This window comes from Salvelinus sp. IW2-2015, linkage group LG7, assembly GCF_002910315.2.
Source record: "Salvelinus sp. IW2-2015 linkage group LG7, ASM291031v2, whole genome shotgun sequence".
Taxonomy (NCBI): Eukaryota; Metazoa; Chordata; class Actinopteri; order Salmoniformes; family Salmonidae; genus Salvelinus; species Salvelinus sp. IW2-2015.
The window spans coordinates 30,682,898-30,706,285 of record NC_036847.1 but is presented as its reverse complement, the minus strand read 5'-3'; the positions used below and the strand labels follow the sequence as shown (position 1 = coordinate 30,706,285).

The window sequence follows — 23,388 nt, the reverse complement described above, 5'->3', positions numbered from 1 at the left end:
TTAAATAACACATATGGAATCATGTAGTAACCAAAAAAGTGCTAAACAAGTCTAAATATATTTTATATTTGAGATTCTTCAAAGTAGCCACCAATTGCCTTGATGACAGCTTTGCACAGTCTTGGAATTTTCTCAACCAGCCAGGTTAACATGTTCTCTTCTTCCTTACTATTCGGGGTAATGTGTAGTCTGACTTTAGATTTGTCATTACGAGCAATTTTTACCTCAACCATAGACTCAATTAGCCTCGTAACCAGACAGACTGCTCTGATACTTCATATCAGTGAAACAGAATGTCAGCTCACAAGATCAGGCTGGTTGAACCTCCTAAGTCAAGAGACTACCTGTTAAAATGGCTCTGGAGATATCTGTCTGTACCACAATGTCTGTGTCTGTAGTGCAGCGAAGCTACTATGCATAATGGGTAATTAACAGAAACCACATAATTGACATGAAAAAACAGCGTGACCATAAGCATTTATATTGATGCTTCCCACTGGGATGAATCTATTCATACCAAGTCAGTCAGGCAAATGAGACGAGGGGAAAAGCTTTTATAAAAGGAGACTCACTCTGCCCACGCATAATGTGTCTGTGTGTGTTGTCGCGTCTAATGTGCTCGTTATCTCTCCTGAGTGAGTGTGTACGCATCATTTAATTTCTTCAATCCGTTTTGTAATTATTWTTTTTTTAAACCCATGTGTACTCACCAGTCTCACCAGACTGGCTTCCTGATCTGCATCCTTGGCTGGTGTGTGTGTGTTACAGTGTATGTGTGTGTTTTTGTGGTGTGTGTGTGCGTGCGTGCAAATAGAAAAAACATGTTGACTCCCCCTACTTGTAGAGAAACACCAACGCCATCCTCCTCTTTCATGTTGCCAAAACTGTCTATCACTCTGTGATACAGTACACACTTTTAGTTTTTGTTGTCCTAGGCTACCTGGCTAAAATGCTTGCTCACTAGCCTAACTTCCTTTCATGGGCAACGATTAGTCAGCTAGTTAACATTAGTCTACTACATCTAGCTACATGTTGAACTTCCATCCTCTCAGGCCAGGTGCACAATGTATGAATTTATGGTTGGATCAGAATCGCTGTTGTAATCATTGGCCAGTACAGAGAATTAAGTAAAACCACATCTCCATACAATTTTAGGAAAGGAACAATTTTAGCTAGCTAGCTAGCCACCAGAGGACAACAACACAACGAGATGCAACAATTACAAATTTTCTGTCAATAATGACGTTTGGCTTGATGTGATGTGATTGGTGTGAAGCCAAATCCAAACTGGCTTCCCTTGAAACTTTTTTTTGTGCGCCAGGACCATTCACAGTGGAGTTCACTCAGTTTAGCTCAATGCAGATTGCCTATTATTATTTATTTTTTTAATGATCAAGGGAGGCCAAATGCTCTCTGGCTTTGCTTGCATTCAATGCTACGGGGACAACAATGTCAAACTCTTTCTGACCAGAAATGATCAGGTAGATAGGCTACACATACTGAGACAGAGGGGCGCTGTTTCATTTGCTTGGATGCTTTCTCCGGTCAGATACACTACATGGCCAAAGTATGTGGATACCTGCTCATTGAACATCTCATTCCAAAATCATCGGCATTCATATGGAATTGGTCCCCCCTTTGCTGCTATAACAGCCTCCACTCTTCTGAGAAGGCTTTCCACTAGATGTTGGAACCTTGCTGCAGGGACTTGCATCCATTCAGCCACTGATGTTGGGCGATTAGGCCTGGCTCGCAGTCGGCGTTCCAATTCATCCCAAAGGTGTTCGATTGGGTTGAGGTCAGGGCTCTGTGCAGGCCAGTCAAGTTCTTCCACAAAGATCGGAATTGCGCATGGTGATCTTAGGCTTACGTGCGGCTGCTTGGCCATAGAAACCCATTTCATGAAACTCCCGATGAACATTTGCGGCTGAGCCATTGTTGCTACTAGGCGTTTCCACTTCACAATAACAGCATTTACAGTTGATTGGGGCAGCTCTAGCATGGCATACATTTTACAAACTGACTTGTTGGAAAGGTGGCATCCTATGACGGTGCCACGTTGAAAGTCACTGAGCTCTTTAGTACAGGCCATTCTACTGCCAATATTTGTCTATGGAGATTGTATGGCTGTGTGCTCAATTTTATACACCTGTCAGCAACGGGTGTGGCTGAAATAGCCAAATTCATTAACTTGGAGGGGTGTCCATATCCTTTGGCTGTGTAGTGTACATTTAGCCTCTTGTGAATTGAAGGAAATGTTTGTATTTTTCTTTTTTTCTTGGTCAATTTTTTGGGGAAGCCTGGCTTCCCTTGGCATCCATGAATACACTCCACTGTCTGTCTATTTCTTGCCCTCTGTTGCTTACCGATGACCTTCTCTCATTGACCCTCCATCTCCTCCAGTTCTCTTCTCTCCAATGCTTGAAGATCCGAGCCTGGAGCGCAGCCTCCGTGGCCAGTCGGCGTTCCACTGCCACATTGGAAAGGTTGTCCACCGGCAAATGAACTTTATACATTCTCGCTATAGTTTTGAACGGGGCTGTAGTTGGCTGAAAAGTTAAACAAAACAGATATTTGGTTGCTTTGGCATTTAAACCTTCTAAAATGATTGCGGTCTGATATCAATTTCACTGTAATAATTTTATCAGTCAGTGTACTGACATTCGAAATAAACATTTACGCTTGAAGTTTTTTATGGCATTTTGATAAATCGTAGCAGCAAGATCTCGCGAGAAGTCGTTCCCTTACGCGCGCTCAGTGGTCTCCAATCCTGCAGGAGGACTGGAAAATGGCGCATTGTTGTTGCAAGGTAATCGCGTTAGTTAGCCTAGCACATCGATCGATAATGTAACTTTTGATTATTTTATAACAAATATTTACAATTTGCGTGCATGGTACGAGTTCAATCGCTAGCTAGCATTAGCTTCTATCACAACAACACAGATTCTTTGTTTTCGCACAAGCGATCTGATCATAATGGGTTATTTGAAGCTAATAGAGATCGAAAACTTCAAATCTTACAAGGGCCGACAAATCATCGGCCCATTTCACAAGTTCACTGCGATAATTGGGCCCAATGGATCCGGTAAGTTATGGTCTATATTGCAAGTATTCTATCTAGCTAATGCTTATTTTAGCGTTACTGCACTGCTGGTAGGTAACGTTACTAGTTTATCCGGGTTGACTATTTGCTACATTTGTTTCAAGCCGCAATGCTTTAATACTTTGTTGACAATGACAGCAATGTACATGCATATGAACCGTTGTATTTGAATTAATATTGGCTACAACTGTAGTTAGCCAATATTTAGCTGGATAGCTATCAATGGCCAACTTCGTTTTGCATGGCTAGGTGCACTGGAGAGTTCTTGGACCAATGAAATGGTGTAAATTGTGTAAACTCTGCCCACCCGGTGCACAGGGACATGCAAAACGAACGCGCCCTACACATTCCTTCCCTGACGGTCACCCAGTCAGTAGGAACAAATAAATGAGATTTCACATGCATAAACATTAGAGCAGCACTTTTATTATGTAGTCTTAACCTAGCCAGCTACTTACGTCCTTTTCCAAATCAACCATATTTGCACGACTTGAATAGATTATTCACTGACTCCATTCATATTCTCTACCTCCCAGGCAAGTCCAACCTCATGGACGCCATCAGCTTTGTGCTGGCTGAGAAGACCAGTAACCTGCGTGTGAAGACTCTGAAGGACCTGATCCACGGAGCTCCCGTGGGGAAACCAGCAGCCAACAGAGCGTTTGTGAGCATGGTGTACCATGAGGACAGTGGAGAAGAGCGCACCTTCACTAGAATCATCATTGGTAAGCCACGGCGTTCCCCACTGACTTTCTCAACACAGATCCATTGGTAGAGAGAAACTATGTGGTTAATGACACCTAACTCAATTTCGTCTGGTCCTCTTTGAAGATGTTTATATATCTGATGGCGCAAACAAGGTTGATATGCAAATCCCCCCCCAAAATATACTGTAGATAAAAGTAAGGATCTGCGTCAGTCTGCATAACAACTTTCTTCCATGTTGTCTGTGTGTGTCAGGCTCCTCCTCAGAGTACCGAATCAACAGTATGGTGGGGGGGGTCTGGCAGAGTACAGTGAAGAGCTTAGGACACGCACAGTAATGGATATAATAATAGTTTTACCCGTTTTTATGCACGTCTTAGGCTCGTCGTCAGAGTACCGAATCAACAGTAAGGTGGTGAATCTGGCAGAGTACAGCGAGGAGCTGGAGAAACTAGGCATCCTCATCAAGGCCAGGAACTTCCTCGTCTTCCAGGTGAGATAACTCACACAGGGCTCCCAAGTGGTGCAGCGGTCTAAGGCACTGCATCTCAGTGCAAGAGGCGTCACTACAGACCCTGGTTCGATTCCAGGCTGTATCACAACCGGCCGTGATTGGGAGTCCCATAGGGCGGCTCACACTTGACCCAGCGTCGTCAATAAATAAATATGTAAATAGGATTTTGTTCTTAACTGACTTGCCTAGTTGTTAAATAAAATAAACACACACACACACTAATATAGTCACAAGCAAACAAATGGTATAAATGAACACAAGCATTTTCTTGATCTTTGTTCACAATATATCACGCACATGCAAACGATTTACATAATTAAGCAGAATGTGTGTAGACTTTTCTTATAACTGAATTAAAACTCTAGAGACCATTTGTCCATGGACCTCTCTTAACCTATGTATGACAGTGTTAGTAACCTTTGACCTCTATGTATTCCCCAATCAGGGTGCTGTGGAGTCCATAGCCATGAAGAACCCTAAGGAGCGTACGGCTCTGTTTGAGGAGATCTCCCGGTCTGGGGAGTTGGCTCAGGAGTACGACCGCAGGAAGAAGGAGATGGTGACGGCTGAGGAGGACACACAGTTCAACTACCACCGCAAGAAAAACATCGCTGCGGAACGCAAAGAGGCCAAGCAGGAGAAAGAGGAGGTATGGAGGACACATCCTGTCTGGTGGCACCACATCCTGCTCTTTCCCTCTCCCCGTCACTCACGTTTTAATCTTCTGGTGGAAGTTCATACTGGGACTTTGAGAGTGAGATTGTTAGACTGACATACTCTTATCCCTTCCTCCATACATATAGTCCTTTGTTGTGGTTCTTATGACACACATTTTGTCACTATCATCTAACATTGATGAAGACCAGTTGGTCAAAATGTTAGACCTGTGAAATGGAATAAACATTTTCCTGTTTTTCTCCTGAAAAAGGAAGTGCGGGACTTGTTTTTTTCCTTCAATACACACACACACACACATTCACTTTCTGCCTCCTCCTCTCTAGGCTGAGCGTTACCAGCGTCTGAAGGACGAGGTGGTGAAAGCCCACGTCCAGATGCAGCTGTTCAAACTGTATCACAATGATGCTGAGATCGAGAAGCTGAACCGCGATCTGTCGCAACACAACAAGGGCATTGACAAGGACCGCAAGAAGATGGACCACGTGGAGGAGGAACTGAAGGAGAAGAAGAAAGAGCTGGGGAGGATGATGAGAGACCAACAGACTGTGGAGAAAGAGATCAAGTAAGTGGGGATGATGGATGGAGGGAGGGAGAAAGAGCTGGGGAGGTGATGAGAGACCAGCGAGTAGGGAGCGAGGGTGGGAGTGAGCGAGGGAAAGGAGGGATAGCTCGTAAGGAAGGAGCCTAAGAAATTGTGGAGATTTGATAGGCCAGGGGAAATAGTTGCCATTTTGGAAGTTAAAGAGGGAATATCGTACCCCCCCTTACAGGGAGAAGGACGCTGAGCTGAACCAAAAGCGACCCCAGTACATCAAGGCCAAAGAAAACACCTCCCACAAGATCAAAAAACTAGAAGCAGCCAAGAAGTCCCTCCAGAACGCCCAGAAGCTGTACAAGAAGAGGAAGGGGGACATGGATGAGTTGGAGAAAGAACAGGGAGCGGTGGAGATGGCCCGGCAGGAGTTCGACGACCGAATGGAGGAGGAGGCCCAGAGTCAGGGACAGGACCTCACACTGGAGGAAAATCAGGTTTGAGACAGGGAGCCTATGAAGAGTCATAAGGATTGTGGTGACTTTACTTTCATTAAGCCRATGACTATTATTTATTTAATCAACTATGTTTAATTGTTACCTGATTTTTAAATGAATCATGTAACATTTAACTCATAAGGATCTGAGGCACCACGAGAGCAGTTGTTTAAAGAGTTACCATCTCCTGAATTAAACTCTAAATGTCTTTACCTATAACATCCATAAAACAGTCAACATATTAATCATAACCTCTTATCATATCATCATTCTGAACAATCGTAACCACATGCATCTGCAAAAACCTCAGCCGTACTCATGATTCAGTACTACACATAATTGAATTAATTATTTACTAGCTAACTAAATAATAACACAGAATAAAAATACATACTTAATACATGAGAAAAAGGTCCCTAACAGACTGACAACATATGGCGGCGTGTTACATAGAAAATTAAGAGAGGGGTACAATTTAGAACTATCCTCAGAGTAATCATATACTTTGCACACGAACCGCCGCCTTTTTGGAATAAGAGATAATAAATGCACTTACGTTATGTGTGAATGCCTTCGTTCACCGTTTATCTCGGTCGGAACCAGCCCTCCTTAGGAAGGTTGTTGGCCTTTCAGCGGCAAGCTTTTATGGCTCTGATTGCCCGAAATGGGTCTCCCTTTTCCCGTCTTGTACTGTTGTTCACTCTGGAAGATAGCTAGCCAGCCGTGTCAACGGTTCCCATTGCTGATAAGCGTTTTAGGATACGGTGATTTGAAGAGTAGTACAGTAGGATGATTTGAAGAGTTCGATTTTCTAGATATTTGACTCAAGACAGCTAATCAGCCGTACCAGTGATTGTCCGAGAGGGGAGTTTTCTCCTCTCCACCTCGTGTTGATTGTCAGAGTTTTAACCACTTTACACGCACACAGCTGCAGCCTGGCAATGTTCTGGTCTAGTCTGGGAGGTGAGTTGAGTTGATTTCATTCACCTCGTGTTGAGGTTCAAAGTTCCAACCATTTAAAATGTTTCCTGGTCTAATGTTGATTTCTGTTACCAAGCCTTTTATGCACTCTGGCCGAAGGGTACGGTTCCGTCAGTCTGACCTCAGTCAGGGCGTGGCTACTTACTATGTACAGTTTATAGCAGATAGATTCTCTTGTACCTTCTAAAATCACACTCTGCTTCATTATAATCTATGAATGGTCATTAGGAGAGAAGCATGGAGGAGGTGGCCCAGAGCCAGGGACAGGATCTGGTGTATTTTTGTTTTTTTAGGTTAGAGCCTATGTAGTCTATGGAGGGTCATAATGGTGTTGGGGTTATAGTGACTTATGTAGCGTCAGATGGCTCGACAGGAGTCTTTTACTGCTGCTCTTTAATTATTTGTTACTTTTATTTCTTATTTATTTTAGGTATTTTTCTTAACTGCATTGTTGGTTAAGGGCTTGTAAGTAAGCATTTCACTGTAAGGTCTACACCTGTATTTGGCGCATGTCACAAATAACATTTGATTTGAATTGAACCATACAGTAATATATACTACTCTCCACCTCTTCCCCCTCCTTCCCTCCCCAGGTGAAGGTGTACCACCGTCTGAAGGAGGAGGCCAGTAAGCGGGCGGCCACTCTTGCCCAGGAGCTGGAGAAGTTCAACAGAGACCAGAAGGCAGATCAGGATCGCCTCGACCTGGAAGAGAGGAAGAAAGTGGAGACTGAGGTAAAGGATGCTGATACAGAATAAAGGGTTGTGCTCATTGGGGCACCCAACGGAAAAGTTGAAGGAGTGACCAAAGAGAGAGAAACGTTATTCAAATGTTCATCTGCAGGCAAAGATCAAGCAGAAGATCCGTGAGATAGAGGAGAACCAGAAGCGTATTGAGAAGCTGGAGGACTACATTACCACCAGCAAGCAGTCTCTGGATGAACAGAAGAGAATGGAGGAGGAGCTGACTGAGCAGGTGGAGGGGGCAAAGAACAGGATCGATGAGATCAACCTAGAACTCAATCAGGTACTGGGACGCTATCTGTCAATCATTCAATCAGTCATTGATTGATACTGAAACACGTTGGGAAAGACGAAACATGTGTTGACATTACATGATAGCTCACAAATGCCAATCTGGGGAAAAAACTGAATCTTATCATTTCAGTTTTGCTGTTATGGATTTTCTAGCAAATGGCAAGTCCCTGGAACCTGTCATATACATGGTTTGGGCTGAGGACATTAAGAAATTTGATTGACAGCCTGTCTCTCTGTGTCTGTTCCCTAGGTGATGGAGCAGCTAGGAGACGCCAGGATCGACAGACAGGAGAACAGCAGGCAGGCACGCAAAGCAGAGATCATGGACAGCATCAAGAGACTGTACCCCGGATCTGTGGTAAGACCTGGAGGCTAGCATAGGGTAACGACAGAGTTGTCTGTAGAGGCTAGGGGTCAGAGGCTAGCATAGGGTAACGACAGAGTTGTCTGTAGAGGCTAGGGGTCAGAGGCTAGCATAGGRTAACGACAGAGTTGTCTGTAGAGGCTAGGGGTCAGAGGCTAGCATAGGGTAACGACAGAGTTGTCTGTAGAGGCTAGGGGTCAGAGGCTAGCATAGGGTAACGACAGAGTTGTCTGTAGAGGCTAGGGGTCAGAGGCTAGCATAGCTAGGCTAGCACACCGTTCCCTGTAAAGGCTAGAGGCTACCTGTCTGGTAGCAGAGATCATGTAGAGCATGAAGAAACTCTAACCCAGATCTGTGGTGGGACTGGGGACTGGATGCTGGCACAGGACAACCACAGAGTTCACTTTCAATGCCTGTCAATCAATCACATTTATTTTATAAAGCCCTTTTTATATCACCAGTTGTCACAAAGTGCTTATAAAGAAACCCAGCCTAAAAGAGGAAGCAATGCAGATGTAGAAGCACAGTGGCTAGGAAAAACAGGCCAATACTCTGTGCCGGGTGGAGATTATAAGAGTACATGGCCAATAAGGCCAGATCATTCTTCAAGATGTTTATAGATGACCAGCAGGGTCAAATAATAATCACAGTGGTTGTAGAGGGTGCAACAGGTCATTACCTCAGGAGTAAATGTCAGTAGGCTTTTCTTAGCTGAGTATTCAGAGGTGGAGACAACTGGTCCGGTAGAAAGATGGTCTCTCTCTGTTTTACTCTCCTCACACCTGTTCTTGTGTTCTAGGCATGTTTCTTCTCTTGGAATATTGATAATATATGCCATTTAGCAGACACTTTTATCCAAAGCGATTTCCAGTCATGCGTGCGAAGCGCCATGCTCTACTAACTGAGTCATCAGAACATTGAAGTCATCGTGAAATTGTTTTTACATATTCCAAAGCTCACGTTCTCTCCCCACACCCTCCCTCCAGTACGGCCGTCTGATCGACCTGTGTCAGCCCACTCAGAAGAAGTTTCAGATCGCTGTGACCAAGGTGCTGGGCAAGAACATGGACGCCATTATCGTGGACTCAGAGAAGACCGGTAGAGACTGTATCCAGTACATCAAAGAGCAGAGAGGAGAGCCGGAGACCTTCCTGCCACTCGACTATCTGGAGGTACGATGCTAAGAATGGATGAATGAATGAATGGATGGATGGATGGATGGATGGATGAGTCTGCATCCAGTACATCAAGGAGTAGAGAGGAGAGCTGGAGACTTTCCTTCAACCTCGTCTATCTGGAGGTAAAACACTGGGGTAAACTACGGTTAATGGGACTGGTCGCACTTACATAGGGTGGAACCCTAACAGTTACCTCAGTCTTTACTGTCCGGGTCTCTCTGTGGTTGTGTCAGTCTTTACTGTCCGGGTCTCTCTGTGGTTGTGTCAGTCTTTACTGTCCGGGTCTCTCTGTGGTTGTGTCAGTCTTTACTGTCCGGGTCTCTCTGTGGTTGTGTCTCCAGGTGAAGCCTACAGATGAGAAGCTGCGTGAGCTGCGTGGAGCCAAGCTGGTGATCGATGTGATCCGCTACGAGCCGCCTCACATTAAGAAGGCCCTGCAGTACGCCTGTGGTAACGCACTGATCTGTGAGAACGTAGAGGACGCTCGACGCATCGCCTTCGGAGGGCCCTACAGACACAAGGTACAAACACATGGACACACACACACACCTTCACTGGTTGATTGAAAGTTATGCAACCTAACAAAATGTATTTTTCTGTCTGTCCGTCCATCTATTCCCCTCTCTCTCTCTATCTCATCCTCACTCCCCCCCTCTCTCTCCCTCCATCCTCTCTCTCTCCATCCTCACTCCCCCTCTCTCTCTCCAGACGGTGGCCCTGGACGGTACACTTTTCCAGAAGTCTGGTGTGATCTCGGGTGGAGCCAGTGATCTGAAGGCTAAGGCCAGGCGCTGGGATGAGAAGGCTGTGGACAAACTCAAGGACAAGAAGGAGAAACTCACTGAGGAACTCAAGGTAACCTGTCTCTAAAAACGTTATAGGCCTGTACAATGAATTGGGGTTTGTGTATATAAAGTTTCTTTCCTGAAAAGCACATGATTCTGGGTGCTGATAAGCCAGTGCTGGACTTGTTTACCCTCCGTTCATTGACTACTGTGTGTGTGATGTATCTGTGCAAAATATACTAAACTAATTTAGTATCAGAAATCTGTGGCGGATGCTCACTACATTATCCACAATGCACCTCTCTTGTGTCTACAGGAGCAAATGAAGGCTAAGAGGAAGGAGGCAGAGCTGCGTCAGGTCCAGTCTCAGGCCCACGGCCTCCAGATGAGACTAAAATACTCCCAGAGTGACCTGGAACAGACCAAGACCCGCCACCTCTCCCTCAACATGCAGGTATGGAGGTGTAGCAACACAGTGGGCCACAGCACAAAGTGTGTCAGTTGGTTTTGTAACTTGAGGCTGTGGAGTAACATGTGTCTCTAAGTGCCCATTTGTGGTTACATGATGACCTCTAATTGGTCATTAAGAGTCATCAATAGTAGTAGTGGTGTGATTCATTAGACTAACTCAAGTCATTTTCTCACTTCCTGTAGGAGAAGTCTAAGCTGGAGAGTGAGCTGGCTAACTTCTGCCCTCGCATCAACGACATCAAGAGGATCATCCAATCCCGTGAGAAGGAGGTCAATGATCTGAGAGACCGTATGAACGTTGTGGAAGACGAAGTGTTCATCGAGTTCTGTAAGGAGATCGGAGTCAGGAACATCAGAGAGTTCGAGGAGGAGAAGGTCAAGAGGCAGAACGAGATCGCAAAGAAACGGTGAGTCTCTCATCATCCCCTGTGGGTCAATATGAACCGAGTCAACCTGTTTTTAATGCACTGCAGACGTCCATTTTGTGACTCGCCTGTCTCTCAGTTTCTCTGGATAGTTTGACCTAACATCAGCCATTTTGGGCCTAGTCTGTCACTCAGTTTCTCTGAGTGTGTTGACCCTTGACCCCTACATTAATCCAGTTCATGCCTTGCCTTTAGCCTGTCTCTCAGTTTCTCGGAGTGGGTTTACTTAGCTAACGTCGTCCATTTTGTGTCTGTCTTTGTGTCCTCTAGGCTGGAGTTTGAGACCCAGAAGACTCGTCTGGGCATCCAGCTGGACTATGAGAAGAACCAGCTGAAGGAGGACCAAGAGAAGGTCATGATGTGGGAGCAGACCGTCAAGAAGGACGATGCCGAGATAGAGAGACTCAAGAAGGTAAGTCGAGGCTGAGATACAGACTCAAGAAGGTAGAGACACTATGGCAATATATAGAGTCTCAAGAAGGTAGAGAGGTTAATGTAAACGGCTTCTAAACGACAGTGCATTCAAAGTATTCACCTCCCTGGACTTTTTCCACATTTTGTTGTTACAGCCTGAATTTAAAATGGATTGAATCCTGATTTTTGGTCAGTGGCCTACACACTATACCCCATAATATCAAAGTGGAATTATGTTTTTTTATTATTTTTTATTTTTTATACAAATGAATAAATAAATAAAAAGTTGAAATGTCTTGAGTCAATAAGTATTCAACCCCTTTGTTATGGCAAGCCAAAATAAGTTTAGGAGTAGAACTTTGCTTAACAAGTTCATGGACTCTGTGGATTATTGCACTCTGTGTGCAATAATAATGTTTAACAATGTTTAACATGATTTTTGAATGACTACCTCATCTCTGTACCCCACACATACAGTGCATTTTGAAAGGATTGAGACCCCTTGACTTTTTCAACATTTTGTTTTGTTACAGCCTTGTTCTAAAATTGATTAAATTGTTTTTTCCCCTCATCAATATTCACACAATACCCCATAATGACAAAGCAAATACAGGTTTTTAGAATGTTTTTAGAAAAAACGGAAATATCACATTTACATAAGTATTCCAGAGATGTTCGATCGGGTTTTCAGCTGTGCTAACATAATTGCAAAAGGGCTTTCTAATGATCAGTTAGCCTTTTAAAATGATAAACTTGGATTAGCTAACACAACGTGCCATTGGAACACAGGACTGATGTTTGCTGATAATGGGCATCTGTACGCCTATGTAGATATTCCATAAAAAATAAGCCGTTTCCAGCTACAATAGTCATTTACAACATTAACAATGTCTACACTGTATTTCTGATCAATTTTATGTTATTTTAATTGACAAAAAAAATAGCTTTTCTTTCAAAAACAAGGACATTTCTTAGTGACCCCAAACTTTTGAAAGGTAGTGTATATTTAATCCATTTGGGATTCAGGCTTATACTACATTTTGGACACGACAAAATGTGGAATAAGTCGAGAAGTAGGATGAATACTTTCTGAAGGCACTGTAAGTCTGTGTCCCGATTCGCTACCCTTCTCCTGAAATGTGCAATTGCACACTCCTGCTCGTGGATTTAACAATCAGCTGCCAACCACCCTCCACCAATCCAATGCTTTTAAATGCATGACGAGGAAATGTTGGGACGTGGCCTAAATTCTCAGACCGATGGCGTCAATCAAATGTGTCATTTCTTTCTTTGTTGGTCAGATTGGAAGAGCTTTCAACCCTTTTCTCCCTGTGTCTGTCTTTCCCAGGAGGAGCACCGCCACATGAAGACCATAGATGAGACCATGGCCCAGCTGCAGGACCTGAAGAACCAGCACCTCACCAAGAAGTCAGAGGTCAACGACAAGAACCACCAGATGGAGGAGATACGTAAGAAACTGGGAGGAGCCAACAAGTGAGTCTCAAAGTTTAGACACGCCCACGCACACAAACCAAACCCTCATCCTCTTTTTTCCACCCATTTCTAAAAGGCACATATTTTTTGACTTACTACATTGATTTATTTATGTGTTTTAAGAAAAAAGAACAGTTGTAGCATTGCCATTTTGTTTCAGTGTGTGTTTGTGTTTGTAGTTTGCAGCAGCATTTTTTGAGCAATGTGTTATTCCCTCAGGGAGCTGACCCAGCTGCAGAAAGAGGTGACGGCCATCGAGACCAAGCTGGAGCAGAAACGCAGCGACCGCCACAACCTGCTGCAGGCCTGTAAGATGCAGGACATCAGACTGCCGCTATGCTCTGGGACCATGGACGACATCGGCCAGGGAGAGGTACTAAACACACTCTTTATTTTTCTCGCTCTCTCTCTCTCCTGTTTTTTTTTCTTCTCTCTCATGCCTTTCTTTTTTTCTTTCTCTCGCTCCTTCTCCCTTCTGACCAGGGTTTGGTAGGTTACTTTCTAAATGTAATCCGTTACTAGTTACCTATCCAAAATTGTAATCAGTAACGTAACTTTTGGGTTCCCCAAACACGGTCATGTAATCTGATTACATTCAGTTACTTTTAGAAGAAGACAAAAATGTATGTTACCAATTGAACGACATCTATTGCAGGATAAATCAATGTTAAAGTTTACATATCTGGCCATATATGGATGTTACATTTTACTTTATGGGTTGGTTAGATAGGCTTCTTCTAACCCACCGCTTTCTACTACATATAATAACACTATTAAATTATATCTTTACATTAAATAAAAATAAGTGTGCGAGTTTGAGCATGTGTCCATTAGGACTATGGATGCATTTTTTTTATCAGCATGAATTAGATTGGTTAATAAAAGCCTTACTTTAATTCCATAGGCTGGGATCAGCACTATGCAGCTGTTGCAAGAGCACATTTTCACTGGCTTTCCGCTAGGTTTCAAAAACAATGATTAGATAGGCAGCTTAAACTTCTTGAATTGAACCATTATTGGGTTCAAATATACATTTAGATTTGTTAACAGCATCCACAACAACCATAATCCGTAAGGCTCCAATAATTAAATGAGAGAGCAGCAGTGTGATTCAACAATAAGTGATATCCGTATTGCCGCAGACTACACCACTGCTGTCATCCTTACCTCCAAGTGTTTATTCAAGTTGGATAATCTTTGGATGCTGACAGCAGTCGCACCATTGGAAGATAGCTTGGACTGTAGCCTACAAAAGCCTATTCCTGCTCTTTTTCCATGATCCATCAAAAACGTTTGGTGTGTCATAGTGGTCTCTGTCATCATAGTGGTCTCTGACATGTGTGTCTTCATAGTGGTCTCTGACATCATAGTGGTCTCTGTCATCATAGTGGTCTCTGACATGTGTGTCATCATAGTGGTCTCTGACATCATAGTGGTCTGACATCATAGTGGTCTCTGACATGTGGTCATCATTTGGTGTGTCATCATAGTGGTCTCTGACATAGTGGTCTCTGACATCATAGTAGTCTCTGACTCTGATAGTAGTCTCTGACCATCATAGTTGTCTCTGACATGTGTCATCATTTGTGTGTCGTCATAGTGGTCTCTGACATCATAGTAGTCTCTGACTTCATAGTAGTCTCTGACATCATAGTGTCTCTGACATGTGGTCATCATTTGGTGCGTCATAGTGGTCTCTGACATCAATAGTAGTCTCTGACATCATAGTGTCTCTGACATGTGGTCATCATTTGGTGTGTCGTCATATTGGTCTCTGACATCATAGTGGTCTCTGATTTGTGGTCAGACTTGCTCAGGTAGAACAAACTTAAGCTTCGCCTTTTTTCAAAGCTGATTTGAATGTCATTGAGTCAAAGATTTTTTTCGCAAACATCCTTTCTGAATTTAAAAGTATTCATCTAGTTTTTCAAACGTGTCTATCTGATTACAAGATTTGCTTGTAAAGTAACGGATTACAGTTAAGATTTTTTTAATCCGTTACTCCCCAACCCTGCTTCCACCCACCTGACTTGACTGCCTCACTGGTGTCACTCTCTCCCCCTCTAGGGAGCTCCAGCAGGAAGAGTCTAGCAGCAGTCAGAGAACGTTCAGTACTGTCTGGCTAAAGAGGCTCTCATAGAGATAGACTACAGCATCCTGCTTGAAGACCTCAAGTAAGAAGTACAACACATGCCTGAACCCTGCATACTAAGCTGTGTCTGGAGAGTGTGCAAGTAGATACTTTAGATGTGTTGGAGAATTGGACATAGTTCTCTCTCCACAAACTCAGACTCTATATCTATGTGTACTGTAGCTGTTCATCATGATTCAATACCCAGCAATAGGTTGTTTTAGGCGAGTTTGAAATGCAGTGTGAGCCGAGGATATGAGTCACCTAACATATTGTGTGTGTGTGTGTGTGTGTGTGTGTCTGCGTCTGCACTCTCTCAGGACGCCGCTGGCGAGGATGAGATCAAAGGAGAGATGCACACACTGCAGCAGCCGCTCAACGACGAGCAGTCTATACTGCAGAGGATCAGCGCACCCAACATGAAGCGCATGGAGAAACTAGAGTCTGTCAGGGACACAGCAGGAGGACCAGCGATGGTAAGAGAGAGGAGGAGGTCAGGGTTTAGTTGGAAGGTGTGGAACCCAACATGAACCATGGAGAAACTAGAGTCTGTCAGGGACAAGTTCCAGGAGACAGCGATGGTAAGAGGGAGAGGAGGAGGTCAGGTTTAGTTGAAGGTGTGTGAACCCAACATGAAGGCCATGGAAAACTAGAGTCTGTCAGGACAAGTTCCAGGAGACCAGCGATGGTAAGAGGGGAGAGGAGGAGGTCAGGGTTTAGTTGGAAGGTGTGGAACCAACAGAAGCATGGAGAAACTAGAGTCTGTCAGGGACAAGTTCCAGGAGACACACGGATGGTAAGAGGAGAGAGGAGTCAGGTTAGATTGGAAGGTGTAAACCCAACATGAAGGCCATGGAAACTTAGAGTCTGTCAGGGAACAAGTTCCAAGGAGACCAGCAGATGGTAAGAGGGAGAGGAGGAGGTCAGGTTTAGTTGGAAGTTGAACCCAACATGAAAGGCCATGTGAGAAACTAGAGTCTGTCAGGAACAAGTTCCAAGGAGACCAGCGATGGGTAAGAGGGAGAGGAGGAGGTCAGGGATTTAGTTGGAAGTGTGAGAACCCAACATGAAGGCCATCGAAAACTAGAGTCTGTCAGTGACAAGTTTCCAGGAGCAGCTGATGGTAAGAGGGAAGGAGGAGCGTCAGGGTTTAGTTGCGAAAAGCTGTGAAACCCAACCATGGAAGCCATGAGAAACGTAGAGTTCTGTCACAGGACGAAGTTCCAGGAGACCAGCGATGAAGAGGGAAGCAGGAAGGTCAGGTTTTAGTTGGAATGGTGCGTGGAACCCAACATGGAAGGCCATGGCAGAAACCTAGATTCGTCAGAGGACAATTCCAGACGGAGACCACGATAGGACAGAGGGAGAGGAGGAGGTCAGGGTTTAGTTGGAAGGTGTGGAACCCAACATGAAGGCCATGGAGAAACTAGAGTCTGTCAGGGACAAGTTCCAGGAGACCAGCGATGGTAAGAGGGAGAGGAGGAGGTCAGGGTTTAGTTGGAAGGTGTGGAACCCAACATGAAGGCCATGGAGAAACTAGAGTCTGTCAGGGACAGGTGGAGGGGGATGAATTGAGAAATGTAGAACCCAGGCTTACACTTGAGTCTGGAGACATGGGCTAACGTAATCCCTCTCACTGAATGTATGAAATGTTACTGAAACAAGAAAGAATTTATAATTATTGCATTATGTGTTGATGATGATCTATTCTGTATTCCAGAGTTTGAGGCGGCCCGTAAGAGAGCCAAGAAGGCCAAGCAGGCGTTTGAGCAGATCAAGAAGGAGAGGTTTGACCGCTTTAACGCCTGTTTTGAGGCTGTATCCACCAACATCGATGAGATCTACAAAGCCCTGTCACGCAACAGCTCTGCCCAGGTATCACTCTCTRTGACCAGATAGCATATTGTTTTGTCCTATTGGGTTGAGTCAAATGGAGTGTCCTTGGCAGGGGCTGACTTTTACATGGTTAACTGTGTTCCCAGAAGAAACTACATTTAACTTATTCAAAATAATGTAAAAAAAATTGGGACTAAAAGTTATGCTTTTAGTCTAAAGAAATAAAACCATCAGCTTTTAATTGTGAGCGAGACAACTATTCCTTCTTGGATGTTRTGATATTTGGCTGCACCTCTGTGTACATGTTGGTTAAATATCTGTCTACCCCCCAGGCCTTCCTTGGGCCAGAGAACCCTGAGGAGCCTTACCTGGATGGGATCAACTATAACTGTGTGGCCCCTGGAAAGAGGTTCAGACCCATGGACAACCTGTCTGGAGGGGAGAAGACTGTAGCCGCCCTGGCTCTGCTGTTCGCCATACACAGCTACAAGCCTGCCCCATTCTTCGTCCTGGATGAGATTGATGCTGCTCTGGACAACACCAACATCGGCAAGGTGTCTAAAACCCTGCTGCAAAAATGACATTTTTGTAATCTCCATACTCCTTATCCCCCCCCCCCCTTCATTTTACCTTCAGAACAGCCTCAATTCATCGAGGCATGGACTCTACAAAGTGTTGAATGCGTTCCACAGGGATGCTGGCACTTGTTGACTCCAATGCTTCCCACAGTTGTATCAAATTGGCTGGATGTCCTTTGGGTGGTGGACCATTCTTGATACCCACTGTTGGGCGTGAAAAACCCAACAGCGTTGCAGTTCTTGACACRAACCGGTGYGCCTGGCACCCACTACTATACCCCGTTCAAGGAACTTCTATTTTTTAGTCTTGCCCATTCACACATACACAGTGTGTTCTCACTTGCATCAACAAGTGAAAACAATAAGGGATCCTAGCATCTGGATTCACCTGGTCAGTCTGTCATGGAAAGAGCACGTATTCTTAGTGTATAAAGGGGATAGGTTGGAAGTAGGATGCCATTTCAGACGAGCCTCATGTTATTGTCATGTCTAATGTGTTGTCCATCCATATTTGTGACCAGAGCCATATATTTAGAGAGTTGGGCCAACTTTAAGAATGGATGCCATGTTGGCACCTTCGAGCGTTCCATTTATCCATTCATGACGAGAATTTTGAATATTGTACTTGTCATTGCTTTATTATTCAGTGAACAGCTTTTGGTCAATATTGCCCGTGGGGAGCTAACATGGCTGCCATGGAATGTAGGTAATATAAATGCATCATAATGCAGAAACTTCAACGTCCTAACTCTCTAAATATGTGACCCTGCAGGTGGCCAACTACATTAAGGACCAGTCAGTGAATACTCAGGCTATAGTGATCTCTCTGAAGGAAGAGTTCTACACCAAGGCTGACTCGCTCATCGGGGTCTATCCAGAGGTATGCTCACACACAAGCACCGCATAAACATAAGATGCMACACAYCTATCCATAAATCCTTTTAAYACTTTCGCATAAAAAGAAATACTTTCCATAAGACTGTCTTTACATTTTAGTCAAATGTAGTCGTGTGTTGATGTTTAATAATGGCAAAACTGACAGCACCACTCTTTCCCCTCCACAGCAAGGAGATTGCGTCATCAGCAAAGTACTAACCTTTGACCTGTCTGTGTACCATGACGCCAACCCCAACCCCAATGAGTAGAACCCCAACCAGCAGGACATCACTCGGAGGAGAGRAGCGAAATTAAACGACAGGCATACCTTTWAACTCATTGGCATTTTGACATTCTGCTTGGTCAACTGAACCATGGTTGTATTCCTTAGGGCAGGCAACTGAAAACGTTTTAAAACATTTTGTAACTGTTAAGAGAATTATGTTCTCAATGTTCATAAACCAATTCAATCAAACTACTCAGTCTGCTAGATCAGGATTTGTAAGATACTGATTGAAATGAAACAGACGGAGGCCCAGCTAAAATAGTCAATAAGGTTTATTCACGGGAACGTTCTAAAGTCAAGAATACAAAACAATTCATTTTATACTGGCTTCTTTCTCACTCACACACATTCACACAACCATACGCACACWTWTTCACACTAACATTAGCACACAATGTCCTGCTACGCACACACATTCACACTAACAGAAGGTATCCTCTCCCAAATCTCTAGTCAGGTCGGTGCCGAATTTTGCTCAGACAGTCTGTGTTTAAAATACCATAAAGACATAAACATKAGCTATATTGTTTTACCCTAATTCTGACTAGRACTACACATTTATTGATTATGATTTTATACATTCTAATCAATTCCATACAATTATATGTTTCAGGGTGGAATATTCTAATCATTAAATTAACAGATAAATCCCATTAACAGTAACTGACAATGGAAATGAGTGTTTTTTTTAAGTCCAGCTAGTCCCTTGCTGTCTCTGCCCGTTTTATACCTCTTTAAAAAAAAAATCGCTGAAATGTATGTATCTGAAATCCTGGTAAGTACAGCCTGCTTGGGCATTTTTCATTTATTGTGCTACTTTCATTATCTGRTTTGTGTTAGAATTGGAAAAGCCTTAGGTCTCATTTGATGTCTGCTTCATTGCCAGTCGGATGTCATCCGATTCCCCCCCAGTTTAACTAGCTTTGATCCAAACTGAGTTGCTCTGGTTGTTTCACTTCTTCACGATGTGGTTCAATGTCAGCAATGCCTATGGTTATAATTTCTCTGTATTTTGCCTAAGATCAAGTGTAGTATCAAGTCAGGAATGGCTACAGTTGGTTTCACCAACAGGAATGGCACCAAATAAGAAGTTTTTGTACAATGTACGACCATAAAGAAAAACAACCCAAGRAAATACCTTTGCGGTGTTGAAGAAAAACACTATAATACCTTTCTCAGTGTCGGAGATGGAGAACCTGTCGAGTTTGAGGTGGATGAAGAGAGCAGACGCACATTTGGGCCCTGTGTTTTGCACAATCATGTGCCATAGCAAGATTTTATCCTGTATTTTAAGGGTTATCTAGAAATGAGAATTACACCAAAAATGAAATAATTGTCTGAGGATGGTGCTGGACCATCTGACCTAAAATAAAAGGGGACAGTTTGAAAAAGCTTTAGATGAAGGTTAAAATCCAGGCATGTCACATGACTGTGCAAAACACAGGACCCTACTTATTGAATACTGTTTAATGATCTTTAAATGCATCGAGTACATTACAAACTGTCATGAGATAATCATGGAACTCCATTAGGGTGACCAATATCATTTTATCACCTAAATAGAGGTGACAACTGCTGAACATCACTTTAAAATGATAATGAAAAGCAATTATTACCTTAGTCTTTGCTAATAATGTGTTTCTACTGTAGCACGTCTAGGTACATCTGTTTCTAGCAGAAAGTTCGTATCCAATCTTCATGAATTGTATTATCACTTTTGGACAATTTATTTAGGTGTTAAAGTTATTAGTAGCTGAGTACCATTGATTTGGGGAAGTGATGTCTGCTTTTGATAGTGGCTTTGAAAGTGTCCCATGGCATTTATTTTGAATCAGTCCAAGACATATGATGTAACTCCAGTTATGGGTCAGTCCTGCTTCAGAAATGTTGTSTATTCCATTGACGGTGGATTGATTCTTTTCAGTTAATAAACACAACTATTTTAGAACTTGTGTGTTCCAATGGAGTAGCAGCAGCAGCGTGACATTTGTCATGTTATTCTGCAGCATATGTTATCATATTKTTCAGCGCAATTCAAGCTAATTCATCTGTTGTTCTGCGATGCACTCCAGAAAGGACAACTCCGGTGGACTGGCTAGGTTCACTCACTCATGATATTTCTTAGTATTTATTGATATCTCACGATATTATATATTTTTTGGAGGGGTATTTAATTAGGGTCCCCATTTGGATGTTGTGAAAGCAGCAGCTGCTCTTCCTGGGGTCCACACAAAACATGACATAATACAGAACATTAATAGACAAGAACAACTGGAGGACAGAACTACATACATTTAAAAAKACACACATAGCCTACATATCAATACATACACACAAACTATTTAGGTCAAATTGGGGAGAGGCGTTGTGCCATGTGCTGTTACGGCTTTTTGAAACCAGGTTTGCTGTTTGAGCAATATGAGACGGAAGGGAATTCCATGCAATAATGGCTCTATATAGTACTGTACGCTTTCTTGGATTTGGGACTGTGAAAAGACCTCTGGTTCATTCCTGGTGGGGTAAGTGTCTGTGTCAGAGCCTGTTTAGGTTGACTATGCAAACAATTTGGAATTTTCAACACAATGTTTCTAATAGAAAGTAGAATTGATGTAGTCAGTCTCTCCTCAACTCTTAGCCAAGAGAGACTGGCATTCATAGCATTTATATCAGCCCTCTGATTACAAGGAAGAGCAAGACGTGCCGCTCTGTTCGGGGCCAGCTGCTGCTTAACTAGGTCTTTCCTTGCAGGACTCGACCACACGACTGGACAATAATCAAGATAAAATAAAACTAGAGCCTGCAGGACTTGCTTTTTGGAGTTTGGTGTCAAAAAATGTCTTTATTATGGACAGACCTCTCCCAATCTTTACAACCATTGAATCTATATGTTTTGACCATGACAGTTTACAATCTAAGGTAACACAAAGTAATTTATTCTCCTCAACTTGTTCAACAGCCACACCATTCATTACCAGATTCAGCTAAGGTCTAGAACTTAGGGAATGATTTGTACCAAATGCAATGCTCTTAGATTTAGAGATGCTTAGGACCAGTTTTTCACTGGTCACCCATTCCAAAACTCTTATGGGTTACAGTGACTTCATTAGCTGTGGTTGCTGATGCGTATATGGTTGAGTCATCAGCATACATGGACACACATGCTTTGTTTAATGCCAGTGGCAGGTCATTGGTAAAAATAGGAAAGAGTAGAGGGCCTAGAGAGCTGCTTTGCAGTACACCACACTTGACATGTTTGACATTAGAGAAGCTTCTATTGAAGAAAACCCTGAGTTCTATTAGATAGATTGAGTTCTATTAGATAGATTGAGTTGTATTAGATAGATTGAGTTCTATTAGATAGATTGAGTTCTATTAGATAATTGATTCTATAATAGATGAGTCTATTAGATAGACTGAGTTTATTAGATAGACTGAGTTGTATTAGATAGATTGAGTTGTATTAGATAGATGAGTTTATTAATAGACTGAGTTGTATTAGATAGACTGAGTTGTATTAGATAGCTAGTGTATTAATAGATGATTTAGTAGATAGATGATTTTCTATTAGATAGACTGAGTTCTATTAGATAGACTGAGTTCTATTAATAAGACTGATTGATTAGATAGATTGATTGTATTAGATAGACTGAGTTGTATTAGATAGATTAGTTCTATTAGATAGACTGAGTGTAATTAGAGAGACTGAGTATAGATAGATTGAGTTATAGATAGATTGAGTTCTATTAGATAGATTGATTCTATTAGATAGATGATTCTATAGATAGACTGATTCTATTAGATAGACTGATGTATTAGATAGATTGAGTTCTATTAGATAGATTGAGTTCTATTAGATAGATTGAGTTCTATTAGATAGATTGAGTTCTATTAGATAGTTTGCCATATCGTGGATTCAGAGCTGAGGTTGAAAAGCCATAACACATATGTTTTCTAAATAATAGGTCATGGTCAATAATGTCAAAGGCTGCACTGAAATATAACAGTACAGCTCCTACAATCTTATCAATTTCTTTCAACCAATCATCAGTCATTTGTGTCAGTGCAGTACATGTTGAGTGCCCATCTCTATAAGCATGCTGAAAGTCTGTTAATTTGTTTACAGAGAAATAGCATTGTATTTGGTAAAAAACATTTTTTCCCAACAGTTTGCTCAGAGCTGGCAGTAAGCTGATAGGTCTGCTTTTAGAACCAGTAAAGGCTGCTTAACCACTCTTGGGTAGCGGAATGACTTTGGCTTCCCTCCAGGCCTGAGGACAAAGACTTTCCTCTAGGCTCAGATTAAACATGACAGATAGGTGTGGCTATAGAGTCAGCTACCATCCTCAGTAGCTCATCTAAGTTTTCAATGCCAGGAGGTTTGTCATTATTGTCATTACAAGAATGGAAGGAAGCGGGTGTTTTTCGATCGCCTACGAATTCTCAGAAGGCAGCCCGCCCTTTGGCCCCTTTTCTCCGCCTTCTCTTCACGGGGATCTGGGCCTG

General features: G+C 43.0%; 1 protein-coding gene across 1 annotated transcript; it reads left to right on the top strand.

Annotated features, from left to right (window-relative positions):
- Positions 1 to 2,751: 2,751 nt before the first annotated feature.
- Positions 2,752 to 20,833, top strand: LOC111966130 (structural maintenance of chromosomes protein 1A). The gene is made up of 23 exons (XM_070444338.1): positions 2,752 to 3,085; positions 3,640 to 3,828; positions 4,189 to 4,301; positions 4,768 to 4,971; positions 5,324 to 5,562; positions 5,771 to 6,029; positions 7,604 to 7,744; positions 7,854 to 8,036; positions 8,298 to 8,405; positions 9,398 to 9,583; positions 9,931 to 10,110; positions 10,298 to 10,444; positions 10,691 to 10,828; positions 11,029 to 11,252; positions 11,541 to 11,682; positions 13,033 to 13,178; positions 13,398 to 13,668; positions 15,630 to 15,734; positions 16,724 to 16,775; positions 17,030 to 17,184; positions 17,478 to 17,699; positions 18,496 to 18,603; positions 18,788 to 20,833. The coding sequence occupies exons 1-23, from the start codon at positions 2,977 to 2,979 to the stop codon at positions 18,866 to 18,868; spliced, it is 3,702 nt and encodes a 1,233-aa protein (XP_070300439.1). The 5' UTR covers positions 2,752 to 2,976; the 3' UTR covers positions 18,869 to 20,833.
- Positions 20,834 to 23,388: the final 2,555 nt, after the last annotated feature.